Source organism: Cucurbita pepo, chromosome 4 (genome assembly GCF_057944985.1).
Source record: "Cucurbita pepo subsp. pepo isolate OVF chromosome 4, ASM5794498v1, whole genome shotgun sequence".
Taxonomy (NCBI): Eukaryota; Viridiplantae; Streptophyta; class Magnoliopsida; order Cucurbitales; family Cucurbitaceae; genus Cucurbita; species Cucurbita pepo.
Window position 1 is genome coordinate 13,033,422 of NC_141801.1, and position 23,910 is coordinate 13,057,331.

The 23,910-nt window shown below is 37.4% G+C and overlaps 3 protein-coding genes and 2 pseudogenes across 5 annotated transcripts; all 5 read right to left on the reverse strand.

Moving 5' to 3' along the window:
* Position 1: 1 nt before the first annotated feature.
* Positions 2 to 11,018, reverse strand: LOC111793369 (zinc finger (C3HC4-type RING finger) family protein). Of its 2 annotated transcripts, none has more exons than XM_023675212.2 (18): positions 10,727 to 11,018; positions 9,592 to 9,693; positions 9,334 to 9,416; positions 9,154 to 9,238; positions 8,962 to 9,048; positions 7,988 to 8,049; positions 7,699 to 7,892; positions 7,495 to 7,555; positions 6,963 to 7,140; positions 6,222 to 6,260; positions 6,039 to 6,100; positions 5,921 to 5,957; positions 5,244 to 5,293; positions 5,009 to 5,078; positions 4,531 to 4,606; positions 877 to 974; positions 724 to 792; positions 2 to 367 (listed from the first exon to the last, which is right to left on the reverse strand). In XM_023675212.2, exons 1-18 carry the CDS (start codon positions 10,787 to 10,789, stop codon positions 308 to 310), a joined length of 1,476 nt encoding a protein of 491 aa, XP_023530980.2. In that variant the 5' UTR covers positions 10,790 to 11,018; the 3' UTR covers positions 2 to 307. The 2 variants fall into 2 exon arrangements, with proteins under 2 accessions (XP_023530980.2, XP_086979082.1); XM_087122956.1 differs by having other exon boundaries at positions 877 to 956; positions 10,727 to 11,017.
* A 2,017-nt stretch (positions 11,019 to 13,035) lies between these two features.
* LOC147793023 (putative xyloglucan 6-xylosyltransferase 5 pseudogene) lies at positions 13,036 to 15,028 on the reverse strand (annotated as a pseudogene).
* A 1,061-nt stretch (positions 15,029 to 16,089) lies between these two features.
* On the reverse strand, positions 16,090 to 18,345 carry LOC111793802 (putative xyloglucan 6-xylosyltransferase 5). Its single transcript, XM_023675850.2, has 2 exons — positions 18,086 to 18,345; positions 16,090 to 17,865 (listed from the first exon to the last, which is right to left on the reverse strand). The coding sequence occupies exon 2, from the start codon at positions 17,689 to 17,691 to the stop codon at positions 16,309 to 16,311; it is 1,383 nt and encodes a 460-aa protein (XP_023531618.2). The 5' UTR covers positions 17,692 to 17,865; positions 18,086 to 18,345; the 3' UTR covers positions 16,090 to 16,308.
* A 95-nt stretch (positions 18,346 to 18,440) lies between these two features.
* Positions 18,441 to 19,206, reverse strand: LOC111793370 (pentatricopeptide repeat-containing protein At5g61370, mitochondrial pseudogene; annotated as a pseudogene).
* An 806-nt stretch (positions 19,207 to 20,012) lies between these two features.
* Positions 20,013 to 23,583, reverse strand: LOC111793799 (two-component response regulator-like APRR1). Of its 2 annotated transcripts, none has more exons than XM_023675846.2 (6): positions 22,785 to 23,583; positions 22,499 to 22,660; positions 22,270 to 22,403; positions 21,801 to 22,013; positions 21,397 to 21,490; positions 20,013 to 21,313 (listed from the first exon to the last, which is right to left on the reverse strand). In XM_023675846.2, the coding sequence occupies exons 1-6, from the start codon at positions 22,957 to 22,959 to the stop codon at positions 20,436 to 20,438; spliced, it is 1,656 nt and encodes a 551-aa protein (XP_023531614.2). In that variant the 5' UTR covers positions 22,960 to 23,583; the 3' UTR covers positions 20,013 to 20,435. The 2 variants fall into 2 exon arrangements, with proteins under 2 accessions (XP_023531614.2, XP_023531615.2); XM_023675847.2 differs by having other exon boundaries at positions 22,499 to 22,683; positions 22,785 to 22,931.
* Positions 23,584 to 23,910: the final 327 nt, after the last annotated feature.

The window sequence follows — 23,910 nt, forward strand, 5'->3', positions numbered from 1 at the left end:
ATTTACAAGTTTAAAAGAAAACGAATACTATATATTCTCCTGTTTCGAATCTCTGTGAATAACAACAAATTTTCCCTTCAGCCATTGTTCAGAGACAAAGAGGAAAGATAAGACGACTTTCATAAAAGCTCCAAAAAAATAGTGGAATACATATGGTGACCACAATTCTTCTTGGAGGAGGACTTTATAATATGATAAATATGTGCCTATATGAACCAAAGAATGTTGAGTTTCATATGTCAACTTCTTAATGGTCAATCACAATCTGCAGAGAATTTGACCAACAGATGTTACAGCTGTTTACTTATCATTGCATCTGACACCCCTGTTCTTCTGCTTTGAGATATACAAGTCCACGCCTTATCCTCTGCACGTCAATACCAAATAACAGCCATTAAAATAGACGGAAGGTCACCAAAAGAACAAGAAGGGAATCTACAAATTTCATTCATGATGATCAGTTTAGAATGTTTGGTCCATTGTCGGTAATGTGGATTGCAGTACTGGTTCGATGAGAAACGGAAGATGAAGAAAGAAGGACAAGAACGATAAGAATTCATAACAGTGTTGGAAAAAGGATCGATTTAGCTTTTTCAACACCGTGAGAAAGCTGCTTATGTTTAAATAAGCATATGTATCATACTGGGGTTTTCTATAAAAACTAGCTTAACATGGCAAGGCCAGAACAAACGGTTTCTATTTCGGTAAAAGGAATTTTGGTACCTCTCTTGTATCTGTCATTCGTAGAAGTTCCAATCTTTCCAGGGGCCTCCGATTTGAAAGGGTAGCAAGCTGCAGCAATAAGGGATTACAATTAGCTTAAAGATTGTGAAAGTCCATGAATAAGTTTGATGAGATACAAGATGGAGAAGCTACCCAGAAGCTGAACCGTTCAGGATCTCGAGATGAGGGCATCATTGCTTCCACATTAAGAAGTCTATCGTGTTTGCTATGATCTGTCAAAAATCCCATTACTGGCCAAATTGTGTTGCATGAAAAAATGTGCATGAATGGAGAAAAGGAGATCAGAATTGGTCTAATAGTTTATTTTGGCATGATATTATGCATGTGAGAAGGCAAGGGAAAGGCCGCTGAATTCAACAAAACTACGTTCCTTCAAGACAAATCCAAATGCAACAATGTAGGTGGAAAAGTTTTTAATCGAACTGCACAACTAAGTCAAATCACTTGCACAAAGGGCAATATCCTATGATAAACAAGTAGAAAAAAATTCATTTTCAATTTTGGAGAAGTGGTGCTGGACTGCTGGTACCTGAGTTTTTCATCAAGCTTTAACCACTAACGACATCATAATTATGATGTTGAGGCAGGGACAAAATAGGAACCACCAGAAAAGTTTAATTTGGAGCAGACTGGTCTCTTTGAAAATAAAGATGTCTAATAGGGAACAAGTGGAAAAGATACTCTAAATAACTAAATTGTGTGACTTGATCATGTTCATATTATAGTATTTATAAATTACAGAAATTAGAGTTCATAGTGCTAAGAAACAGTTATACTTTGGAATCTCCATCTCCTCATCTTTTTCGCAGATTGACATTCATGACCTAACATTGACATTTGGTGCAATTGGTTACTTCCTCGAGGGATGCCAAAATTTTCTAGGCAAGCAAGCCTCGTGAGGAACCAACCACTCCCAACAACATGGGAGAAGCTTGATTTTGAATAGGAACAGGATAGGGATTGAGAACTTTTCCTTCAATTTCTCTTTACCTGAATATTGTTAACTGAAAAAACCAATTCTTTCAAAAGCAACAGCTAATAGGAGAGATCGCAAATATGCCTATGCATGACCTAGAGAACAAAGCTAGAGAAGGTATTCTGTTCAAACCCATTGAAATCATAACCTTCGTGTAAGGGTTAGGGGAGAATAAAGAGGAAGATGATGGTTTTCTTGTCTACAAAATTGTCTCTTATTGTGAGCCCTTTAATGATCCATCTCCATATGTACCTGTTTCTACTCAACCACCTATTACTCAGGTTTATTTTCAACAATCACCTCTTTCGGTTACATGCCCTATACCAGAGGCTTGTTCGTCATTGGATCCAAGAACAAGCAATGTCCTATTGCTTTTCATAAATGTAAATGTTTGTGCACTTATCCCATTTCCTATTTTGTTTCAAATACCATTAGTCATCTTCAACCTGTTTTTTCATTGCATCCCTGAAATCTGTATCTATCCCAAAAAAACTATTCAGGAATCTTTGTCATTTTGGTTGGCCTGCTAGATGACAATTGTACTTGAGATTTAGTGTCACTTCTGGTAGGAAAGAAGCCTATGGATCTGTAGCTCGATTGAAGCTCGTCTTGTTGTTAAGCCTACACATAAACTCAAGGCATCGACTATTCTGATACTTTTTCTTTTGGTTGCTAAATTGGCTTCTGTCAAGTTATTCGTTTTATCAACATCCCTTTATCAATGGCCCTTGCATCAGCTTGTATTAAAAATGTCTTCCTTCATGATGATCTTCAAGAAGAGGTGTATATGAAGCAATCACCAAGGTTCACTCTTAGGGGGATAATAGAAAGGTATGTGTTGTCTTCGTAAATCCTTGTATGGATTAAAGTAGAGTCCACAAGCATGGTTTGAAAAAATCAGTCAGGTGATTGAAAACTTTAGAATGAGGAAAAGCAAGTTAGATCATTTTGTCTTTTATAAACGATTTGAAAGTAGTGTCATCATGTTGTCATGTATGTTGATGATATTGTCATTACAAGTGATGACACATTAGACATCTAATATTGAACACCTTTCTCCATAGTCAATTCCATACAAAAGATTTGGGAATGTTGAAATACATTCTAGGAATTGAAGATTTATTGACCGAAGTAGGAAAATTAGGGGCTAAGCCATGTAAAACCTCAATGATGCCCAACTTGCAGCTCACAAAAGAATGTGAACATTGCGAGTTGCAAGTTGGGCATGATTAATATAACATGCTCCAACTTGAGGGAGGAGTGTTAAAGTTGTTATATTAGTATAGTTATGTTTTTGGTGAACATATTAGTTGTTTTGTCTTTTATTGCCTTTTTACTTTCTCCTCGGTCAACTCTATTCCATGTAGCGGATATACTACAATCAACGAGTAGGAGGAAAAATACCCAATAGTTCCGTCCAAGGTCCAAATAAGGTCTCATACCATTCTCCTCTCCTTCAGAAAAATATTCATTACCGTAAACCCAGGGAGACCAAAATATATTCAACTTGAATGCCAACCGACGTGGAATAGATTAATAAATCCACGTGAAAGTTACAGTTGACAGGGGAAAGCCAACAATTTCCGGAGTAAGGCCAAAATGAGAGTCAAACTGATAAACAGTTGTCAAGTATTGGTATTAAAAAATCAATTAAAAATTTTCGTGAAATATTTATAATTGATTGGAGGTTTTAGATGAAAAAATGAAGAGTACAAGTATCCAAATTTTGTAATATATTTATGGGATGCAAAGAATATGACAATCTAATCCAAGCAAAGGAGACATCAACTTTTATGAAGCTGGGTAATCTGAAAAAGTGAAACAATAATAATTTGGCTCCAAAATTTACGAATCTATTTTTCGTCTTTAGAGAGTAAATTTATCAAATCAACACTTCAAGTACAGGGTAGATATAATTTATAGAGATGTGTTAAAGAAATTTGAGAAAGATTTCTTGAGAATTTCTTGAGATTTTTAGCGTCAGTTTAGTTCCAAGGAGTGGGATATTGTAGAGGAGGAACTTGGTCACCCCTCTTTCAATAAAAGAAATATACTGTTAAAAAAACATAAGCGGATATCAAAAGGTGTACGAGGGGTTTTAAGGACATTTGGAGTTGGCTTATTAAACTGTCTTCTTTTCATATTCTCTACAAAATCTTCTTCGTAACCGTTTTTTGTTATTACAATTTGAGCCTTTTCTGTAATTGATGTTCTCTTCAAGTTGTAGCGGGCTCTTTCTGTAATTGGTGTTCTCTACAAGTTGTAGTGGGCTCAATTTTTGTTCTTCCATAGTTGGTTTTTGTTCCCAATATAAATGTGTGTGGGGACGTCAATTTCTTGTGGCAATTGAAGACAATTGTTTAGGAGGCTTTTGGTGTTCAGTTGGCTATTAACAGGTCGTACAAGGCAGCTATATACCTCCCTTCAGCCTTTAGTTACTAAGAATTTTTGTGATTACCCTTTGTTTATCATAATTTTAAACTGAAGCCATATTTTGTAATTGTGTAGTTTGTTAGTCTTTGATTTTTGTTCTCGTCTCCTTTTACTTTGGCTTTCCTTTTTCCCATGTTTTTGTATTACCTACTAATTCTTCACAATGAAAGTTGGTTTTTTCATTAAACGAAAATAGTATTCTATCATAAACGGTCTTGAACAGGGGTCTTTTAAAATAATAACAGAAACTTTGCATCAAGTAAAATGAAATATTTACATCCAAATAAAGGCCAAAAAAAGCCTGTCCAAGGAGATAATAAGTAGCACAATCACTAAAATTAGAGTTTTTTTATTTTTAATGATATAATCTCCCTTACCTCGTCTAGATGCTTCTTTTGCCTTCCTTATCCATGACTGAGCGTACTCTGCTGCATTATTTGTCATTTCCTGCAACTGTAAACAGGCATACAGATGCTTTGCAAGTGAGAAATCAACAAAAGAAGGGGAAAGCGGCAAGAACAAAAGAAAACATGTTACTCAGACGTACATAAACATCAAACCTTACGTACCAAACATACTGAGTTTAGCAAATGAAAATTCTGAAAAACCTACTTTGATCGAAAAAGATAATTAATTGCACCTAAAACATATCCCTATAATTTAGCCTCTCAAAATGCCAGATTCATGCCAGATAAATTAGTATTGGTTAAAAATGGCCCCCAGCTTATTATGGAATATTAAGATCCTGGCCAAAAGGCAACGACTTCAACATCTGGCTTATCTTTGAATATAATGTATCCGAAGCAAAAAGAAATACATATAGCAAATGCAAAAGCCAAGTTTTCAGTAATTTACTTCTGCTTGCTCTCTTGTCCCTTCTGCGGGAGCTACATCATTGACCCATTCGATCTCTGCCACTCGATACCTGAATAAAGCATTAAAAGAAAATAAACCCGTCTAACTAAAACTGGAAAACTTTCATAACTCCTTTGGCTTTTGTAGCTTATCTTTTTCGGGGATACAGAAACAAGAAGTAAATCCGAAAACCTGTTTCAAGTATGAGCAAAACATCAAAGTGATGCAAACTAACCCATCTTGATCCCAAGATCGAATAATGCGAAATCTTCGACGACTTTCAATCTGCACAAGTTTTTAAAAGCAGGACATACATAAGTATGAGAAAGGACAATCAGACCAATAGTATTCTAAGAACATGAATGCTTCTTCACGAGGAAATGAGCAGCAAGAAATTATAACTTGTAATTGTGGCATCCTTTACTTTTAAAGATAATCAACTTGAAAACATAGTAGGATTTCTTTTTAATGGAAAAATGGTAGGATAATCCAGCCAAGTCGTGGCAGTGTGCCTTCTAAATGAGGTGAATATTCTTAAGCAGAAGAAACTACTATAAACGCCATATAATATTTCTACTACTCAATCTTTAAGCCACATTACTCTCGACTATCCATAACAAAGTGGCTCAGTTCAATTAAAATTATAACATCACTCGCATATGTACAAGAAAAATATCTAAATCACATCAAATGAGAACATGAAAGGAAGTTCTTATGTTTACATCTTCGCCACCATAAATCAAAATTAAATATTTAATTTAGGATATGTAATGAATATGTTATGGACATCACCTACAAATTTACAGAAATAGCTGATATTAATGTTAAAAGAGATATCTACTACACCATATTGGATCAATTCACCAAGGTTATGAAAACAAATATAAAATAATACAAGAACAGATGCCTAACCTCTAGATAGAATCGTCCGTCCGCAAGAGGCTCACACCTGATAAGGAAAAAAAAAACAATGGGTAACGTTTTCTTTTGATTAAGGGATATGAGGGGCCAAAGTATGACTGACACCTACTCGGTAATTTCCACTTCACATGCAAAATCAGCAATAGAACCTGTTGTAGAATCCACAATAACCTAGATGACAAACATACAACCACAACAGTAACAGTCAAGCCTTTAAGAAATTTATTATACCTTAAGAAAAGAGAAGATCAGGATAACTTCTTGAAAAAAAACTAATAGTTACAACATCTACCATTCCCATACGATGATTGCCTTCCATTACCCTCCGGACCTGTTATGTAAGTTAACGGAATTGGTTTAAATAATTCAATATGATAAACATAAGGTGGAAAAACAGCACCTGGAAGATTGCTTATTTAAAGAAAAACAAACTAACAAAGAAAAGATAAATTTATGGCCAGAGAAAATCATTTATAGGAAAGGAACTTTGATTAAGAGAAAAGAAAAGTGAGTCCATAACTTTCATGAGAGAGAGAGAGAGAGAGAGAGAGAGAGAGTTAAAATTTGTAAAGTCAGCAGAAGCACATAGGTCTCATGGAAGTATTGCGTATCAAGATAATCACAAGAAATAAGTTTATATGGCTTGTTCAAGATAAAAACAAATAAATTCATAGGCTTATTTATCTAACCACAAATACAGAGACAACAATTGCACCCTGAAGAATAATAACTATGTGAATAGAGAAGGACTTTAGGGTGTTCATTATTTAGGATGTGAACTCATGTCCTTGCAGTCACCATGCAAAATATTTGCTTGAACTTGCGGTACCAAAGAGCCGACTAATTCACAAAAGCACTTTAGCACATATTGTTCCAAAAGGCTCCGCAAAAAAATAAATAAATAAATAAATAAGCAGGCAACGTGCTGATTGAAATATCAAAAAACAAAAATTGAAAGGCAACATGCTGTATACGTTACCAGAAATTTAAAAAAGAAAAAGAAAAGAAAAAAAAGAAACCTTGACCAACTCACCATAAGTCTGTAGCGGGGTTCAAATATGTGAAGCGGGAATTTCTGACATGGGATAACAACATCCATGACAAAAAGAGGCATTATATCGATCCCAAAATTTGCCAAACCATCATGTTCTGACTTCCTTTCAGCATACTCCTCTGGAAAGTTCTTCTGTATAATGTTGCTCAGCGTAACACTGGTAAAAACCAACTGAATGTCATGCAAAAAAGTGATATCAACCGAACTAGATAATAAATTATACCATAATGTTTACTTAACAGGAGACATTTTCATGTTCATATAGTATCACTACACTACAAACAACAAACATGCACATGCATGTATATAAAGTCTGTAGCATGCATGCACTAAGCTTTTTACGTGTTTTACCAACTCTCAACGACACCTGGGGTTCATTTATGGACTTCCGTTCATGCTTTAACCAATTTTCATAACAAAAGCACATATTTTATGGGTAGAATGAAACCAAACATGACTGCTTTTTGGACTTCAATACCATGCCCTGATTACTACAACATGAGCAGCTTACCTGATTGCACATGTTCTTGAACTGATAAAAAGAACTGTTCGGCACAGCGGACATTTATTACCTATAATTTCAATACACGATCAGAAAGACAATTCTAAGCTCTCACATCTCCCTCCAAAATAATAATAATAATAGTAGTAGTAATGAAATGATAACTATTGAAATAGAAATGCCAACGGGGAGAGGGAAACAAAAACCACTAACCACGATCCATCGACTGAAATAAGCAAGAACGGCAAAAAGAATGCCCACAGGGAGTTGTGATGGGTTCATAAAGAAGCTTAAAACAAAGGGTGCAATCAAATTCATCACTACGATCTGGTAGCCCATGGCGTCCCCTTCCTGTCTGACTCACAGCTATCCTCTCCAATCTCTGAAGAGAAGCCTGAAGAGGATTGCTACATATTACAAGAAACAAAAGGGAAATTTTTTTCACAAAAAGGACATTCAACTAAATTACATACATTTCTATATGAAAATAGAAATATATTACCTTAGAGGGTCAATTTGAAGGCCGGATAGAATAATATCCTTTGCTATGTCGTATTTTTCTAGCTGCATAGTTAACACAAAATTACAGTTATATGTATAAAAAAATATTTTTCTAAAAAAGCTAAAATTAAAAATGTGGAGTATTTAATCTTTTCTACTTTTATGATAAAGATCGGGCAGTTTTGTTCAAGCAATCGAATGTTGATGAAAATATAAGGGTCTAAAATTTACGGAGGTACAAAAAAAATTGAGAAGAAACCACCGAAATTTTGAAAATTTGTAAAAATCATTTAAACAGTTATTTCAGCAAACTATTAAACTTTTCATACAAGTCTATAAATATAAGATTGAATCAATGTAAAATGCCACATATTAGAAAGATAGATTACACGATGAAACCAAGGAGAGAACAATAAGAATAAAGAAAATGGGGCGGAAGTAAGATGTGCAAACACGCACATAGACAAAGAGAGCAAATTATTGAACGAAGCATAAAAACTAAATAAATCCGTATGGTAGAGTGAGATGCTGAAAAAGGATATGTTAATCCACTACTCTAAGATTATGGGTGAGTTCCACTAGTAGCACAATTTATGGATGAGACTTAACAAATGCAAGTACGTAATGTACGAACAAAAATGTTGTCAAGTTTGAGTTGGTCTTGTAGCAGGTGAATTTTTCACCATTTTATTTCTTTTTCAAGTTTTTATTCCTTTGGATGTTTGTTTCTGTAGATTTTCCATGATTATCTTTTAATAAGTTTTTTTTTTTTTTCTATTTACTCATCTCCATGATTGAAATTCTTGACATCTAGTTAATATTTCCATGCTATTCCAGAAGAAACATATTGTCCCTCCTATTGAACTTGACCATCATGGTTTACAGGAATATAGATATGTCGACTGGAAAATTTCCTCCCATTCTTTTTGTTTGGAAGTCAGGTAAGTCTTATCTTCAAAAATAAGATATTCTTACGAGAATGAGAGCATTAGCCTTCAGAATATATGGTTTCACTGATTTACTGCATTGGTCCATCAGCTTCTCAGCATCTTTTAGTGCAAGCTGAAATATTGTTGAAGAGTTAACAACGCAACCAATGTAATTCAAAAGGAAATATTTCCCATAAAAAATTAAAGTAGATCAAAAGCAATTAGTAAATAGAATTACTTCAGCAAGTACTGTAGGATCCAACCCATTCAATGGTCGATATTCAGAAGCAGATGGTGGTCTATCTTTGAGGAATCGACTAATCCTGTTTATTGGCATCATAGTTACAATGAATGAATACTGAATGGAAGAAAGATAAAACTATTTTTAAAAAATAATAATAATAATAAAAATAGAAACCTGATATAAGCAGCACTTCTGTTGTTGAGAATAACCGGATCACCTGGTTTGATGTTATTTGCTCTTGAGTAACACTTGATTGCCTGAACAAAAAATAAACTTGAATTTTATTTTCAGATACTGAGAATAAAAAACTGATCGTGCAATATAAACAAACTCATATGTGGAAGTTGATAGTTTAATGCATAATCTGAAGAAAAGTATTATACTTTCTCCAATAGTAAGAGAACTAAGAGAGCAAGAAGCGAAACATTTCACCTCTTCAAAGTTATTATCTCTAAATGCTCGGTTCCCATTTTGTACGAATTCAAAAACATGACTAAACATGTTCCATGTTAATGAACCCTCTCCTTCATTGGCCTGCACTAAATGAACAGTTTCCAATCACATTCTGAGACATGTATTAAATCAGAAAAGAACTGATGTTATGCTTCAGTTTTCATCTCAAAAAATATATATCAAAACAGGAGAAATACTTGATCTGTATCAATACTAAAAAGATAATTATTACAATCTTTCAGCTTATTGACCATTCATTCAGCAGCTGGCATGGATGCTATCTTCTTTAATGGATAATTGCAGTCATCAGCCAACAGAAACTTGTTGGGTCAAGTAAACTAGCTATAAAACCTACAGTAGCTGTTAAATCTAAAATTTCAAAAAAGACACGAGCTTGCATCATTCTTTCTCATAACGATCAAGCTCAATGTTGCAGTGATTTATAGCTTTCATATGAAATATTCTACAATTTTTTTTTTCTCACATCGAAACAAGTCTATGGTAAATTATTTGTTTTATCTTGACTTTTTTTTCTTTTCCCTTTTTCTTTTCCCTTGATTTAATGTCAATTAAACAGTGAGTAATAGATGAATAATTTGCTAAAGGAGACAACTAGAAATGAACTACTTTGCTAGTTCTTTCCAAGTCAAGCTCGAGTTCATTTTTTACCAAAGCACTCTTCACAGCGATCATACACTTTAAATGAAACACGATTGGATATTCGGAAGTAGGAATGATACGATTGTGGAACCCAGAGATATTACAGGAGTGAACAAAAAAATATTAGAAATATACTAGAAAACAATTAATACAGCAAAAAAGAAAATAGTCCAGATAAATCCTCAAAGTTTCCTATCTCCTGCTTCCACTCGTTGAGCATTATAGAACAAGACAACACAGAAATGGTCTAGTTCTTGCCTCGATTTCGCAACAAACAAGAAAAGCTGCATGTAGCTCAAAAAGAAAGAAAGAAAGAAAAAACTAAAACACCTCAAGGCTCAAAGCTCGGCACTTCGTCCTTTCAACACAACACATTGAATCAGAAAAACTAAAGCAAAAGAAAGTGGAAAAAAGAATAACAACCAAAAGAGAAGATAATCAATAACGAACTGACCGAAATGTAGTCGTCGATGTCGCCGAGAGAATCCACGGGCAAACTGTTCGAAGGCTCAGCCATAGCCAATGCAGAAACGGATTGAAACTCTTCTGTGAGACGAAATTCAAGACGATAGAAGAAAATTGAAGCTAAAAGATAGAAGCACTTTAAGAGCAAGTTGCAATGACCATCGTGTTCGTCCCTGAATCCTTCGTCCACACACGGACCAAATTCTACTACGTGTTTTCTCTCTCTATCTCTCTCTCTCTCTCTCTCTCTCTCTCTCTCTCTCTCTCTCTCCAGCGAGAGGGCCAGTGGGAGACGAATTTCGAAGGGCTGAAATTTTTTTTAGTTATTTTGTAATTTTATTATTTTTCGTAAATATGATTTATAATTTAATAAAACACACAAAAATCATAATAATTAATTTTATAATGAAAATGTGTCGGAGCGTTAAATCAGAGCCGTAGGATGAAATTTCGAATCCCATCCAATTGTAGAGTGCCAGATCTAAGATGATTAGATGAGGATATAGTTGGAAGCTACGTAATAACTTTATGGCCAAATTTAATGATCAAAACTTTATGGCATTTTGAGTTTTTTTTTTTTTTTTTTTTTTTTTTGAAATAGTCAATAAAGTCTCCTTTTTCTAGAGATAATAAGTCTCCCTTTTAATTTTATTTTAAATAATCCAGCTTAAATTTTAATATATTTATTTCGTTTTTTATTATAATTACTTTTTATTTTAAAATTTTGAACATTTTAAATAAGATTATGAATTCATAGATTAAAAAAAAGAGTGCGACATTATAATATAATACCAACTATAAGTCTAATGACCCTCGTACTATCAATTAATTTGAATATTACAAATATTTAGGAATAAAATTTAATGAGGAAAATGATAAAGAAAAGTAGTAAAGAAATAGGAAGAAATGTTGTTTTGTTTCAAAGAAACGTAGGTGCCGCCCAATATGCCTTCGGTGGTGAAGTTGAGATAAGGGAATTAGACGGCACGGCAGGGGCAGTAGCGGAGGAAGCCATATCACTGATGCCGCCGAAACCTGCCCCTTCGGATTCCTTTCTATCTGCTAATGCCACTTGGGATGTGATTTGCCGCCTCAGATACAGATACCTATTCTCCCCTATCTAACTTTTCTCTATCAACATCTCATCCTTTGCCCTTTTCCAGAGAGCAGTCCCAAACAGTACAAAATCGAATCAGATGAGAATTGATGTCTTATCTAAACAAATGAGTTCGTATCTCTACTACTCCAAATACAACACTCTTACTTTTTTTAAGGTTGAAAGCTCGATCTCCCGAGTCCTACATTGGGCCCGCCATGTAAGAGGGCTTCATACCATTCTCGCAGAATTGAACTTGGATCATTCCCTTCAACTGCAGGGCATCATTATCTTTTTTTTCCTGCATTTTTCGAGCTATAGGGATATGATTTGAACTTTATGTTCTTATTTGTTTGGAAGTATCAGGGGATACATGAACAATTTCACAAAGATCATGCCCTCTGATATGCCATGTAAGTTTAAGCAGGCTAGAAACTAATGGACTTCTGCACATAGAGATGCTGTTTTATTCTATGTGCATATTACAGTTCTGCACTAAGATTCAAAGGGAAGTTGCCTCCCGTAAAACCACTCCATAATCTATTGTAACAGTTTAAGCCGTCCACCGCTAACAGATACTATCCGCTTTTGCTCGTTTTGTATCGCCGATAGCCTCACGGTTTTAAAATACATCTGTTAGAGAGAGACTTCCACACTTTTATAAGAAATATTTCGTTCCTTTCTCCAACCGATGTGGGATCTCACAATCCACCTCCCATGGAGGCCCAGCGTCCTCGCTGGCACACCGCCCAGTGTTTGGCTCTGATATCATTTGTAACCGTCCAAGCTCACTGCTAGTATATATTGTCCGTTTCGGCCCGTTACGTACCGTCGTTAGCCTCACGGTTTTAAAATGCAACTACTAGGAGAAGTTTTCACACCCTTATAGGGAATGCTTCATTTCCCTTGCCTATGAACCGGCTAAGCTTTGCAACCATAGTAACCAAACTGATGGAAATGGTACATCATTTAGAGCAAACATTGCATATTGGCATTGCAGTTTCTCAATATCAGATATCAATCGGATGAGCAAAATTCACATACAGATCCATATGAACACATAATTAATAAGTACCAGCTAAACAAGTATTGGCTATAAGCACTTTAATTATCAAAGCCATACGGCAAACTTCTCCCCATTCTTCTTCCTTGGGGATTAGATATACTAAACAGCCTTTCTCAGAAATAAAAAAGTTCTGATCTAGATTTGAATGCATAATATTGATATCGATATGATCGAGTCTAAATACAAAGCAAGAATAGTAACGTTCAACTCCTCAAAATAAAATCAAAGTAAAAAAGAACGGTAAAGAGAGGTAAATAAAGTACCTATACTCATTTCTGAAACACTGTCTTTTTAAGTTAATGAAAGAATTATGCTCTATCCTTCTCAGAACGAAGAGGGAAGAAAGACAGACTTGTATGAACTGCTGCCAGCCTTTATCTGCTATGAATTGACGTATTACATCATCACCTACAGGTAATCACACAAGAAAGTGATTAGCTCACTTGGTTGGAGGCGTGTTACTTCGATGTAGAACACGCCACCGAATATTGTTTTGATCAACCGACTCCAATGGAGTGGCTGTCTCGTTCCTGATTCGCTTGATCTTGGGGCTCAGAAGGCCCCTATGGCGAAATCCATACAGGTTGAGCACCTGATTGTCAGCAAAATTAAAAGCCCTCTCCATGCTACTCAAGCACCTTTCAACTGGATAATCTCCATAGCTACCACAAGGCTTGCAACCGACAAAATGCGTCACGAATGGCCATCTTTCGTCGCCTAATCCAGGGTGATACTTCTCGATCATTTCCTCGTACCTATCGACTAATCCAGCCCAATAACCATGCAAATAGTATGAATTCTCAAGAAACACCTTATCCATCCATTGATCTTTCTGAGAAAGTAATAGATATATCAAAGCTGACTGATCATCAGCCTCAAATGCTGGCCTGCCCTTCAAGAATGCAGTCAAAATCTTCCCAGCCTCTTCACGAATCGGACCCTTTGGTCCCATTGGAGCCCAGGCATCCAGCAAATCCAAAGACCATTGACAATTCCGAAACAAAAAGCTTCCTGTGTTGAGTGCAATCCAGGACTTCTGGTTAAACATCAAATCAGGATATCCATGAACAACCAAATTATAGTTATCATATTTTTCTAGAGGAATCTCAAACACCATATCAGTAAATAAAGCATCACTATCCATCCACCAAATCCACTCAACCTCAGGGTGAGACAACATCAATCGCCGAATCAGCGGCAACTTGGCCCAATATCCAGCAAGTTCCTTGTCTAAATGAGCCAAATTGTATACTATTTCAATCCCATGAAGCCTGCAATAGTCAATCTTATTCTTGATTGCCTTCAACAAATAATGATCCCCAATTGGGTTATCACAGGGTTTTGGAGGAGAACCAGTAACAAGCAAGATCCTAGCTCTTTTATTAATATAATTAGGAAACTGAGGGTTCTGATCAAGCCAAACCTTTCGCTCCTGGTTCCAGTTTGCAATCTTGGGTCCGAGCGTGTAAGTGACATTAGGGTTTATTTGAGTCTCGGCAGGATCATCAGGGTCATTGGGGTCGCCGTCAGATCGAATCTCGGCAAGGATCCGGTTGGTTTCTTCGATGATGTTTTGGTTTACAGCGTCGGCCTCGGAGCTGCCAAGGTTGCCGATGCCGATGGTGCCACGAAGAACAAGGATTGTGACGAAGCCACAGAGTATTGTGATCTTGATATTGTTGAAAGTCTTCTGGATCTGACGGCCACGTGGAATTCCAGGGAACCCACGGCTTCTCCTACCGTTGGCGGTGGCAGCAGTGGTCGGCAAACTATTCCCTCCACCGCCGGTTCTCTTCTGAGCGGAGATATTGATATTGTCTAATCCCATACTTCTTCTCTTCCTTTTCTCTCAACAACTTTTTCACACTCGAAAAACAGAAAGATCTGACAAAATACTTCTTCTTCTTCTCTCTATCCTCTTACCTTACGACGATTTGGAGCTATGAGCGATGAGGGAAATGGGCTCTTTCCCTCTCTCCAGCAGCTCTCTCCAGCATCAATTCAAGTATGTCATCAGTTGAGGGTGGCGATGGGTCACGAAGAAGAACATAGTTGGCCCAGAAAATAGCACCGACTGTGTGTTGAATCGAGGGGATTTCTTCGAATGATTCGACTTTTATGTTATTTGAGGGAAACAGATAAGTATAGGGGATTTTATGATAATATCATATGCATTTGTGTGAGATGTGATTGGATCCACTGTTTCTTTATAACAAATAGGGTTTCAAATTATTAGGAAATAAAATCTACTTTCGTTAGAACAATTTTTAACACAAATTCATAATTTCCTGAAATTGGTTTTCAAATTTTGGTACGTGTTTTGTTTGAATCAGTTTACCTTAACCTTCATCACCTATGACAGTTCTTCAAATTTTATTTCCTTCAGTAATTAATGTCTTTTGACTTACAAATTATAATTCAAAATTATTTTATTTAAAAAAATGATGTGTATTTAGTGAATTATAAACAATATATTTCACAAAAAAAAAAAAAAAAAAAATTAGGAAGAAGTTTAATGGGATGAAATTAACATCGAATTTTTATATTGAATCTGGATTCAACACTTAATGCCGGACATTTTTCTAACCATGCTATCTACTTGTTTTGAAGTGTTTCTAAGAATGAAAATTGTCCTAACAAACTAACCGAAATTTACAGAGAATATTTGTGAGATCCTACGTCGGTTCGGTTGGAGGGGAGAACAAAATATTATTTATAAGGGCGTGGAAACCTCCTCTATCGTAAGTATGCCCAAAAAGAACAATATCTGCTAGTAGTAGACTTGACTGTTACAATATTCATACTTTTCAGTTCAGTGAGAGTGGAAAAGAGATAGAAAGAATAAGAAGCTGATAAAGCATTTTTAATCGGTTAAAAGAAAGAAATAAAGGCACTCGTATGGTTCGAGTAGAAGGAACGTTGAATTTGTAGATTTGAATCTACGCTTTCAACTAAGTGAAAGCATACATGTAAATTATCAGGAACATGGTGCTACAAATCCATATCTTCACAAAATTATCAGGAATTCACAGAGTATCTATAAGCCATATGGCTTTGTTGGAAACTCTTCTGGCTTATATTTGAATGCACAATACTGATATCAATCAATATGAGCCAAGTCTAAATACATGGCAAGAACAGTAATGCTTCAACTCAAGAGAAGATCAAAACAAAAGTATCAGTAAAGAGATGGAAACAAAGTAGCTATACTCATTGCTGAATAACTATCTTTTTAAGTTAATGAATGAATTCCACTCTATCCTTCTCAAACGCAGTATCAATCAAAATGACGACAAAAAATAAGCAAAAGACAAACTTGGGTATGAACAATTACCAGCCTTTTATATCTGCTATGGATGAATTGACGTATAACACCATCATCTACAGATAAATCACACAAGTGATTAGCTCACTTGGTCGGAGGTGCATCGCTTCGATGAAGAACATGCCTTCGGATATCGTTTTGATCAACCGACTCCAATGGAGTGGCTGTCTCGTTCCTGATTCGCTTGATCTTGGGGCTCAAAAGGCCCCTATGGCGAAATCCATACAGGTTGAGCACCTGATTGTCAGCAAAATTAAAAGCCCTCTCCATGCTACTCAAGCACCTTTCAACTGGATAATCTCCATAGCTACCACAAGGCTTGCAACCAACAAAATGCGTCACGAATGGCCACCTTTCGTCGCCTAATCCAGGGTGATACTTCTCGATCATTTCCTCGTACCTATCGACTAATCCAGCCCAATAACCATGCAAATAGTATGAATTCTCAAGAAACACCTTATCCATCCATTGATCTTTCTGAGAAAGCAATAGGTATATCAAAGCTGACTGATCATCAGCCTCAAATGCTGGCCTGCCCTTCAAGTATGCAGTTAAAATCTTGCCAGCCTCGTCTCGAATCGGACCCTTTGGTCCCATTGGAGCCCAAGCATCCAGCAAATCCAAAGACCATTGACAATTCCGAAACAAAAAGCTTCCTGTGTTTAGTGCAATCCAGGATTTCTGGTTGAACATCAAATCAGGATATCCATGAACAACCAAATTATAGTTATCATATTTTTCTAGAGGAATCTCAAACACCATATCAGTAAATAAAGCATCGCTATCCATCCACCAAATCCACTCAACCTCAGGGTGAGACAACATCAATCGCCGAAACAGTGGCAACTTGGCCCAATACCCAGCAAGTTCCTTATCTAAATGAGCCAAATTGTATACTATTTCAATCCCATGAAGCCTGCAATAATCAATCTTATTCTTGATTGCCTTCAACAAATAATGATCCCCAATTGGGTTATCGCAAGGTTTTGGAGGAGAACCAGTAACAAGCAAGATCCTAGCTCTTTTATTAACATAATTTGGAAATTGTGGGTTTTGATCAAGCCAAACCTTTCGCTTCTGATTCCAGTTCGCAATCTTGGGTCCAAGCGTGTAAGTGGCATTAGGGTTGATTTCGGTCTCGGCAGGATCATCCGGGTCGTTGGGGTCGCTGTCAGATCGAATCTCAGCAAGTATCCGGTTGGTTTCTTCGATGATGTTTTGGTTTACAGCGTCGGCCTCGGAGCTGCCAAGGTTGCCGATGCCGATGGTGCCACGAAGAACAAGGATGGTGACAAAGCCACAGAGTATTGTGATCTTGATATTGTTGAAAGTCTTCTGGATCTGACGGCCACGAGGAATTCCGGGTATCGTACGGCCTCCCCTGTCGTTGGTGGTGGCTGCAGTGGTGGGCAAACTATTGCCTCCACTCCCAATTCTCTTCTGCGCCGATATACTGTCTTGTCCCATGTTTTTTCTCCCTTCTCTCTACAAAATTTTCACACTCTCACCTGAGGAACACTCGTATACAGAAAGATCTGACAAAAAACTCCTCCGTCTCCTCTTGTCAAGATTTGGGGATATGGTCATGAGGGAAATGGCTTATTCCCCTCTATCCAACAGCTCTCTCCTCCACCTCGTCTCCTGCAATTCAATTATGTCAGCAAGATCAGAAATCAAAGAGGTGGGACAGAAAATGGGACAATCATGGAGGGAAGAGGTAGAAGAAGAAGAAGAAGAAGAAGAAGAAGAAGAGAACAGTAATGGGTAATGGCGATGAATTCAATTCAATTCAATTCAATTCAATTCAATTCATGGTGGTGATAGATAAGGAACAGCTAAGAAAGGAAGAAGAAGAAGAGACAATGGAGAGATTTGTCTGAACAATGAACACCGACTGCGTTGAATTGAAGGACTTTCTGTGAATGATTAGAAGTTTAATGTCATTAAATAAAGATTATAATTCATGTCTGATGGATTTTATGTAAATCTCATACGGCACATGCATCCGTCTGATCCGTGATTGGATCCACTGTTTCCTGATTATTGGGATGTTTTTTCTATTACACAAATTCCAAGTTCCTAGCTCCTTCTGTCACCACTCAGAATTTTTAGGTTTTTTCTTTTTTTGTTCGACAAAATTAGAATTAGGATAATCCGTTGAAAGCCCAACAATATTAATCGACAAGAAAATAACTTCACATGATTTGGTTTGATAGCAAAAACTCAAAAAGTTATTTCAAAGATAGATTCTTACTTCTCTTTCCCTTTGCTATTGTTTTCTCAGTTGCAGCTTCGTTTTGCTTCTCAGCCTCTGTTGTATTCCTCAAGAATTTTGCTATTAATCTTTCTTGTTGGCTTGAAAACCTCGGTGATTGATGGATCCAAAGCCTCACTGAGCACCCAAGCTTGAGACCCATAGCCATGGCCTCCTCCCACAGTTGCCTGCCCATTTCAAATTCACCTCCTCTGCAAAGCTTTGGTATAAGCACATCATAAACTGGACTATGACCTCCCAATGAGCTTCTTTTCATTTTCTCAAACAGCTCGAGTGCATAATTTGCTCTCTCAGCTCCACACAGAATACCAATCAAATCATAGTAGAATTTTCGATCCGGGATCAACCATCTCGTCCACAATCCCGTGCCCTTTCCCAAACCTTCCACTCAGGAACAGAACTCTCACCACAAGATAATAGCCAACCCAATCGGGTCGAAAACCAGATCGTTTCATCATGTCAAGGGTTCTACATGATTCCTTCACTCTCCTGATCCTACCAAGACATGACAACAATACATTATAACTGATTGAGTTTGGGGCAATCATATAGGATCTCATTTCCATCATCACATTCAATGCTTCAGGCACAAGACCTGAAGGATTTTTCTTAAGATTATGCTTGCAAAGGCACCTAAGGGAAGTGTTGTAGCAGAACAAATCTGGCATGGTTCCATCAGACTTCATTTCTTTCAGTATCCTTCTTGCTTATATAGATGCAATTCATCTACCCAATCATGTTTCAAATTCTTGAGAGACCACAAGAAAAATCTAAGCACTCTTCTAGTGGGAGCTTCGTTTTTGCAAGAATCTATAACCCGGGTTACGAGTGAAGATGTCAAGGATACTGTACATCTGTTCAGACTGGCTTCCAATTCATCTAGCCCACCGATCGAGCATGAAACTATTTTACACAGTTCTAGCACAGAAGCTCCATTGTTACCGGCGGAGTGATGGGAGCAAAAGATCTAGCCCACCGATCGAGCATGAAACTACTTTATACAGTTCTAGCACAGAAGCTCCATTGTAACCGGTGGAGTGATGGAAGCATAAGTGATTCTGAGACGCATATTCTCGGCGGAATATCATCGAACACATGGCGTGCGTGCATTGCATTGTACAGAGCTCGGAGAACAACGGCTTAACTTCTCATAATCGGCTTTCAGGGGACCAACTTAAACCGAGGTTTCAAGGACATTAAAACACTGGAAATTTATATGCAATGATTCTATGGACACGGCGCTTACCTTGATTTCTTCCATGTATGCTCCTGTGGATGAACACCTATTCTCCGATCGATGTCCGACGAAATAACCAAGCTCTACGAACCGTAGTAATTAAACTGTAAATCAGTCCCCAAATTGTATGATGGAATTTGATCGTATCGCTCCGGATTTCTAACCACTTCTCTGGGATAAATTCATCTCGCTACTTGATTGGCTAGGAATCGACAGCAGTAAAACCAAGTGAAAACAATTTGGAAATCAGCCGCTTAAGGAACCAATTAACTCGAATTTAAGGGGAAGGGTAAATTCATTTCAATGTAAAATTTGGAAGCGTTCTCTCTTTAAACATTCCTACAGGTATCAGAAATTTCTCCAGAAAAGTATGAAGTCTACTCCTCTGTTCATATGTAAGCATGAACTGTTGATTAGAAACATAAATAACTGAATGATCTTCAAAATCGACCAGCAGCTTGTGGTCTCGATGCAAGGCTCACGTAGTTGTATTATTTGTTCATGCCTTCAGATCCCCACCAACAGAGCCGCAGGGACTGTCAACCAAGTCGATTAGTATATAGAAGGTAACTTGGATACCTTCTTTCATTTCTTCCTTTAGCTCTGATTACCCTCCAGGCGCAGCAAAACCCTTTGTGGGGGTTATCATTTATTAGACAATTCTGCTCTCATGTGCCTGGAACTCTAGAAAGGTATCTCTTAGAGCGTTTCGTCGTCGTCGTTGTCATTGCCAGTTGAAGAAGGTTGCCCGTTGAGATCAACATTTGCTCCATTCCTCACAAATTGTCCTCGCACGCGAGGCCTCTTCTCAGCTAGTTGTTTACGGTTTTCGTACCTAATTTTCTTGTCGAAGCATCGCTCTTTCCTCTTTTGTCTAAATTTAATCAAAGCAGCCTCTCTTATATCAGCTTTACTCAGTTTCACTTCAGTGGAGGATGAATTTCCAAATGATGGCGGCCATGGATGAGAACTAGGCATTTGACTGGGTTGCAAACATATATTGAGTGGATAATATGGAAATGGGGGCATCCCAGATGCAAGAGGGAAATGATGAAGATGACTGTACTGTGGCATTGCAGCTGCAGTCACATGATTTTGCCCATCATGTTGATTCTTGCAGTGGTAGAAGTCCGTAGACGGCGGTATCAAAACTTGATTCGTGCCTCCAGGCAGATAAAAGGGATACTTTGTTTGAGTCAGTAATCCAGCAACGTCAGGTCGAGACTCGTCTCTTGGATGCTCAACCACCTGAGATAACTTTTCTTCATCATGGCTCATTGGTTGAGAAAATTGGAACGTTTGGGGACTGCTAGACATCTCCATGGACCAAGAATCAGGAACACTAATACTACTCCGACAGCCATCTCCTTGCGAATAACTTGTACAGGCATTTCCAGTTTCACAATGGTCAGTAGATACCAGTTGATCAGTTTCAGATGATAGAGGGTTCTCTTCCCTTCTCAATTGTTGAGCAGGTGGTGCTTGAAAGTTGCTTTTCAATGCATTAGGTTTGCAATATGTAAAGAAGGCAGAGGACTCTCCGATTTTTCCGATTTTCAGTTTACACTTTTTGGGGCCTGAAGATAGTTGTGATCCGTGTCATTGCCTAAACATATAAATAAACCACAAAAAAGTGATGGTAGATGAACAGTGTACTAACCGTTATGGTTTTCATCGATAAATTGCACGTTGGGCTGAAATTGCAATGAATCAGCCGCAGGAGGGTCCATGGCAGTGGCATCAGCAACAGCAGACTATAATGGAAATATGGAACTTTATAAAGGTGATTCATTCGACACTTATAAGAGAAATTAAGCTCCAAGCCTCCCAAAATGCCTAACATGATGCAATTCACATTGAAATACAGAAATCATAAACATACTGCCGAGAATTCACAGGGTTTATCAAACTAAAGGGAATTTAAAAGGCTTTGGGAACAAGGTTTATGGACCATGCTGAAGTCCCCAGATTTGAAATGGAATCAGAAAGTCTCAACTCCTAAGACATAAAAGAACAATATAGCACATAGGTCTGAAGATTTAGTACGAAGATGAATATACTAACCATATCTTCCTGATGGGGCATGTCCAATTCTTCCTGACGGGGCATGTCCAATTCTTCCTGACGGGGCATGTCCAATTCTGGGTTAATGCTCCTATGAGTGTTATCATCGGTGTCGTCTGAGAGAAAAGTAGTGCTATTTGTATTGCGGTCACTAAGATCCGAAGTCGCCAAATCGAAGTCGAAATTTAAAATTTGCTTCTCTGTCAATCCGAGCTGCCAATAAACAAGATGAACGAAGTTTGTAAGAGTACAAAATGGGAAAGGCTTTATCGAGTCCTCGAAGGGAGAGCGCAAAATGGAATTGTATTATGCAGAGCCCTTATATTCATATCCAGATGAAAGATAATTGAAATATCGGTTGTTCAGAGTAAGCTATGACATACCTAAGAATTCAGATCCAAAACAACAAACATCATAAGAAAGTGCAATGAAAACGATGAGAAAATGAAACGAGTTGCTGGAGACAAACCATGCGCCGTCTTCTCCATATGTGAGTCCACAAGTTTAGTAGCTCATTTGTTCGTAAAGGCTTCACGAGGTAGTCCGCTGCTCCGAGCCTCAAGCACTTAACAACAACAGATACCTCATCTTGCGCTGACATCACTAACCAACGCAAAACAAAGCCAAATAAGGATCACATTCCATTAGAAGGCTAATAATCAGGAACTATCAGCAGGTAGCTACCCTGAGTCACTTACTAATCACAGGAATACGTCGCAGCTCTTTATCCCGCGTGACGTATTTGAGCATTTTCATACCTTTGGCCATAGGTAAATCTACTTCAGTTAGAATGATATCTATATCTGGTCCCTCAGCATTCAAGGCATTAATCACCTGTCTAGCTGATCGTACTGAAATGACTGTAAAAACAAACTTCACATGTCTACTTATACAAAACAAGAAAAAAGTTCAATACACGAATAACTGAATTCATATCTATAATGAGAAAGAAACAAAACCTAAAGCAATGAAATGAGGCCATACCCTGATATGAACATCGCAAAAGAAGTGTAAAAACCTCTTGTGAACTCTTGGAGTCATTGTCGCACAGTAAAATCTTCACCTTACTCCTATCAACAAATCCAGCTCCTCCACCGCCCCTATTACTTTCCCCTACACCACAATCCTTGTTGCAATTGATCTCTTTGCATTCCATCATCACAACCCGCTCAAAACTCCCAAAACGCCAGTTCAAAACAGAGTAACTATGTTTATCAAAACAACTAAATCATGGATTCACATCCGAAAACATTCAGTATTGGAGCAACCCATTTCCCCCATTAGGGTTCCAAGTTCGCGCCCCAAAAGCTACAACCCCAAAGCTCCAACCCCAAGCACCAGCGCAACCAACCAGATCCCACAAATAAAGAAAACACAGAACTCGGCACAAGGCCACATGTATCAATCCCTTCCATCAACCACAAGAAGATAGTACCAGATACCCCAATTAGGGATCACGAAACACATATCTCAAAGCCGAATTAGAAGTCAAACAAAAACCACCACCAGATTCCATGGCTCCATCCAGTACATTGATGGCGGCGGAAAAATGAACACGGACCTCGATCAAGTGAAATCACCGGTGTTGTTGAAGCAAAAGAAACAAAAGTTCACTAAAGCACCAAAACGGAGCTCTCTAACTGGATAGAATTTTGCGACTAACGTGCGCGGAGGGAAGACAATCGCGGGAATGCGAAAGGAGTGGGCGGTGGTCGAAGAGAGTCGAGAGGGCGCAGATTAGCGAGAGTCTGACGTGGAGGAGAGAGAGAGAGAGAGAGAGGAAGCGGCGAGAGAAAAATGCGGAGAGCAAATTTTCAGTATAAAATCAACGGATAGTTTGGTAGAGATGGAAAACAAGGCACGTCGATCACAAATCTTTCCCAGATGTGGAATGAATCTATGGCGTATTTCCAATTTTTCCCACTAAAATATTTTAATTATTTTGCCTTTTATTATTATTATCGTATTTAAAAAATTATAATTATAATTTCTAATTTTAATTGTTTAAGCCTCTTTTTTTTTTTTTTTTTAATTACAAATTTAGTTTAAAAAAATCAATTTTTTTTATTATAAATTTAGCACAAATATTAATGTTCATCACTAAACTTAT

Excerpts from the sequence above, each read along its gene's own strand:
- LOC111793799 (XM_023675846.2), bottom strand. The coding sequence starts at position 22,959 with ATGATGGAATGCAAAGAGATCAATTGCAACAAGGATTGTGGTGTAGGG. Across the intron at positions 22,661-22,784 it reads TTTGCGATGTTCATATCAGG|TCATTTCAGTACGATCAGCT; the intron begins GTATGGCCTCAT and ends TTGTTTTTACAG. Across the intron at positions 21,491-21,800 it reads TGCCCCATCAGGAAGATATG|TCTGCTGTTGCTGATGCCAC; the intron begins GTTAGTATATTC and ends TTTCCATTATAG.
- LOC111793802 (XM_023675850.2), bottom strand. The coding sequence starts at position 17,691 with ATGGGACAAGACAGTATATCGGCGCAGAAGAGAATTGGGAGTGGAGGC.
- LOC111793369 (XM_023675212.2), bottom strand. The coding sequence starts at position 10,789 with ATGGCTGAGCCTTCGAACAGTTTGCCCGTGGATTCTCTCGGCGACATC. Across the intron at positions 9,694-10,726 it reads ACATCGACGACTACATTTCG|GCCAATGAAGGAGAGGGTTC; the intron begins GTCAGTTCGTTA and ends CATTTAGTGCAG. Across the intron at positions 6,101-6,221 it reads GCAATCATCGTATGGGAATG|GTTATTGTGGATTCTACAAC; the intron begins GTAGATGTTGTA and ends TTTGTCATCTAG.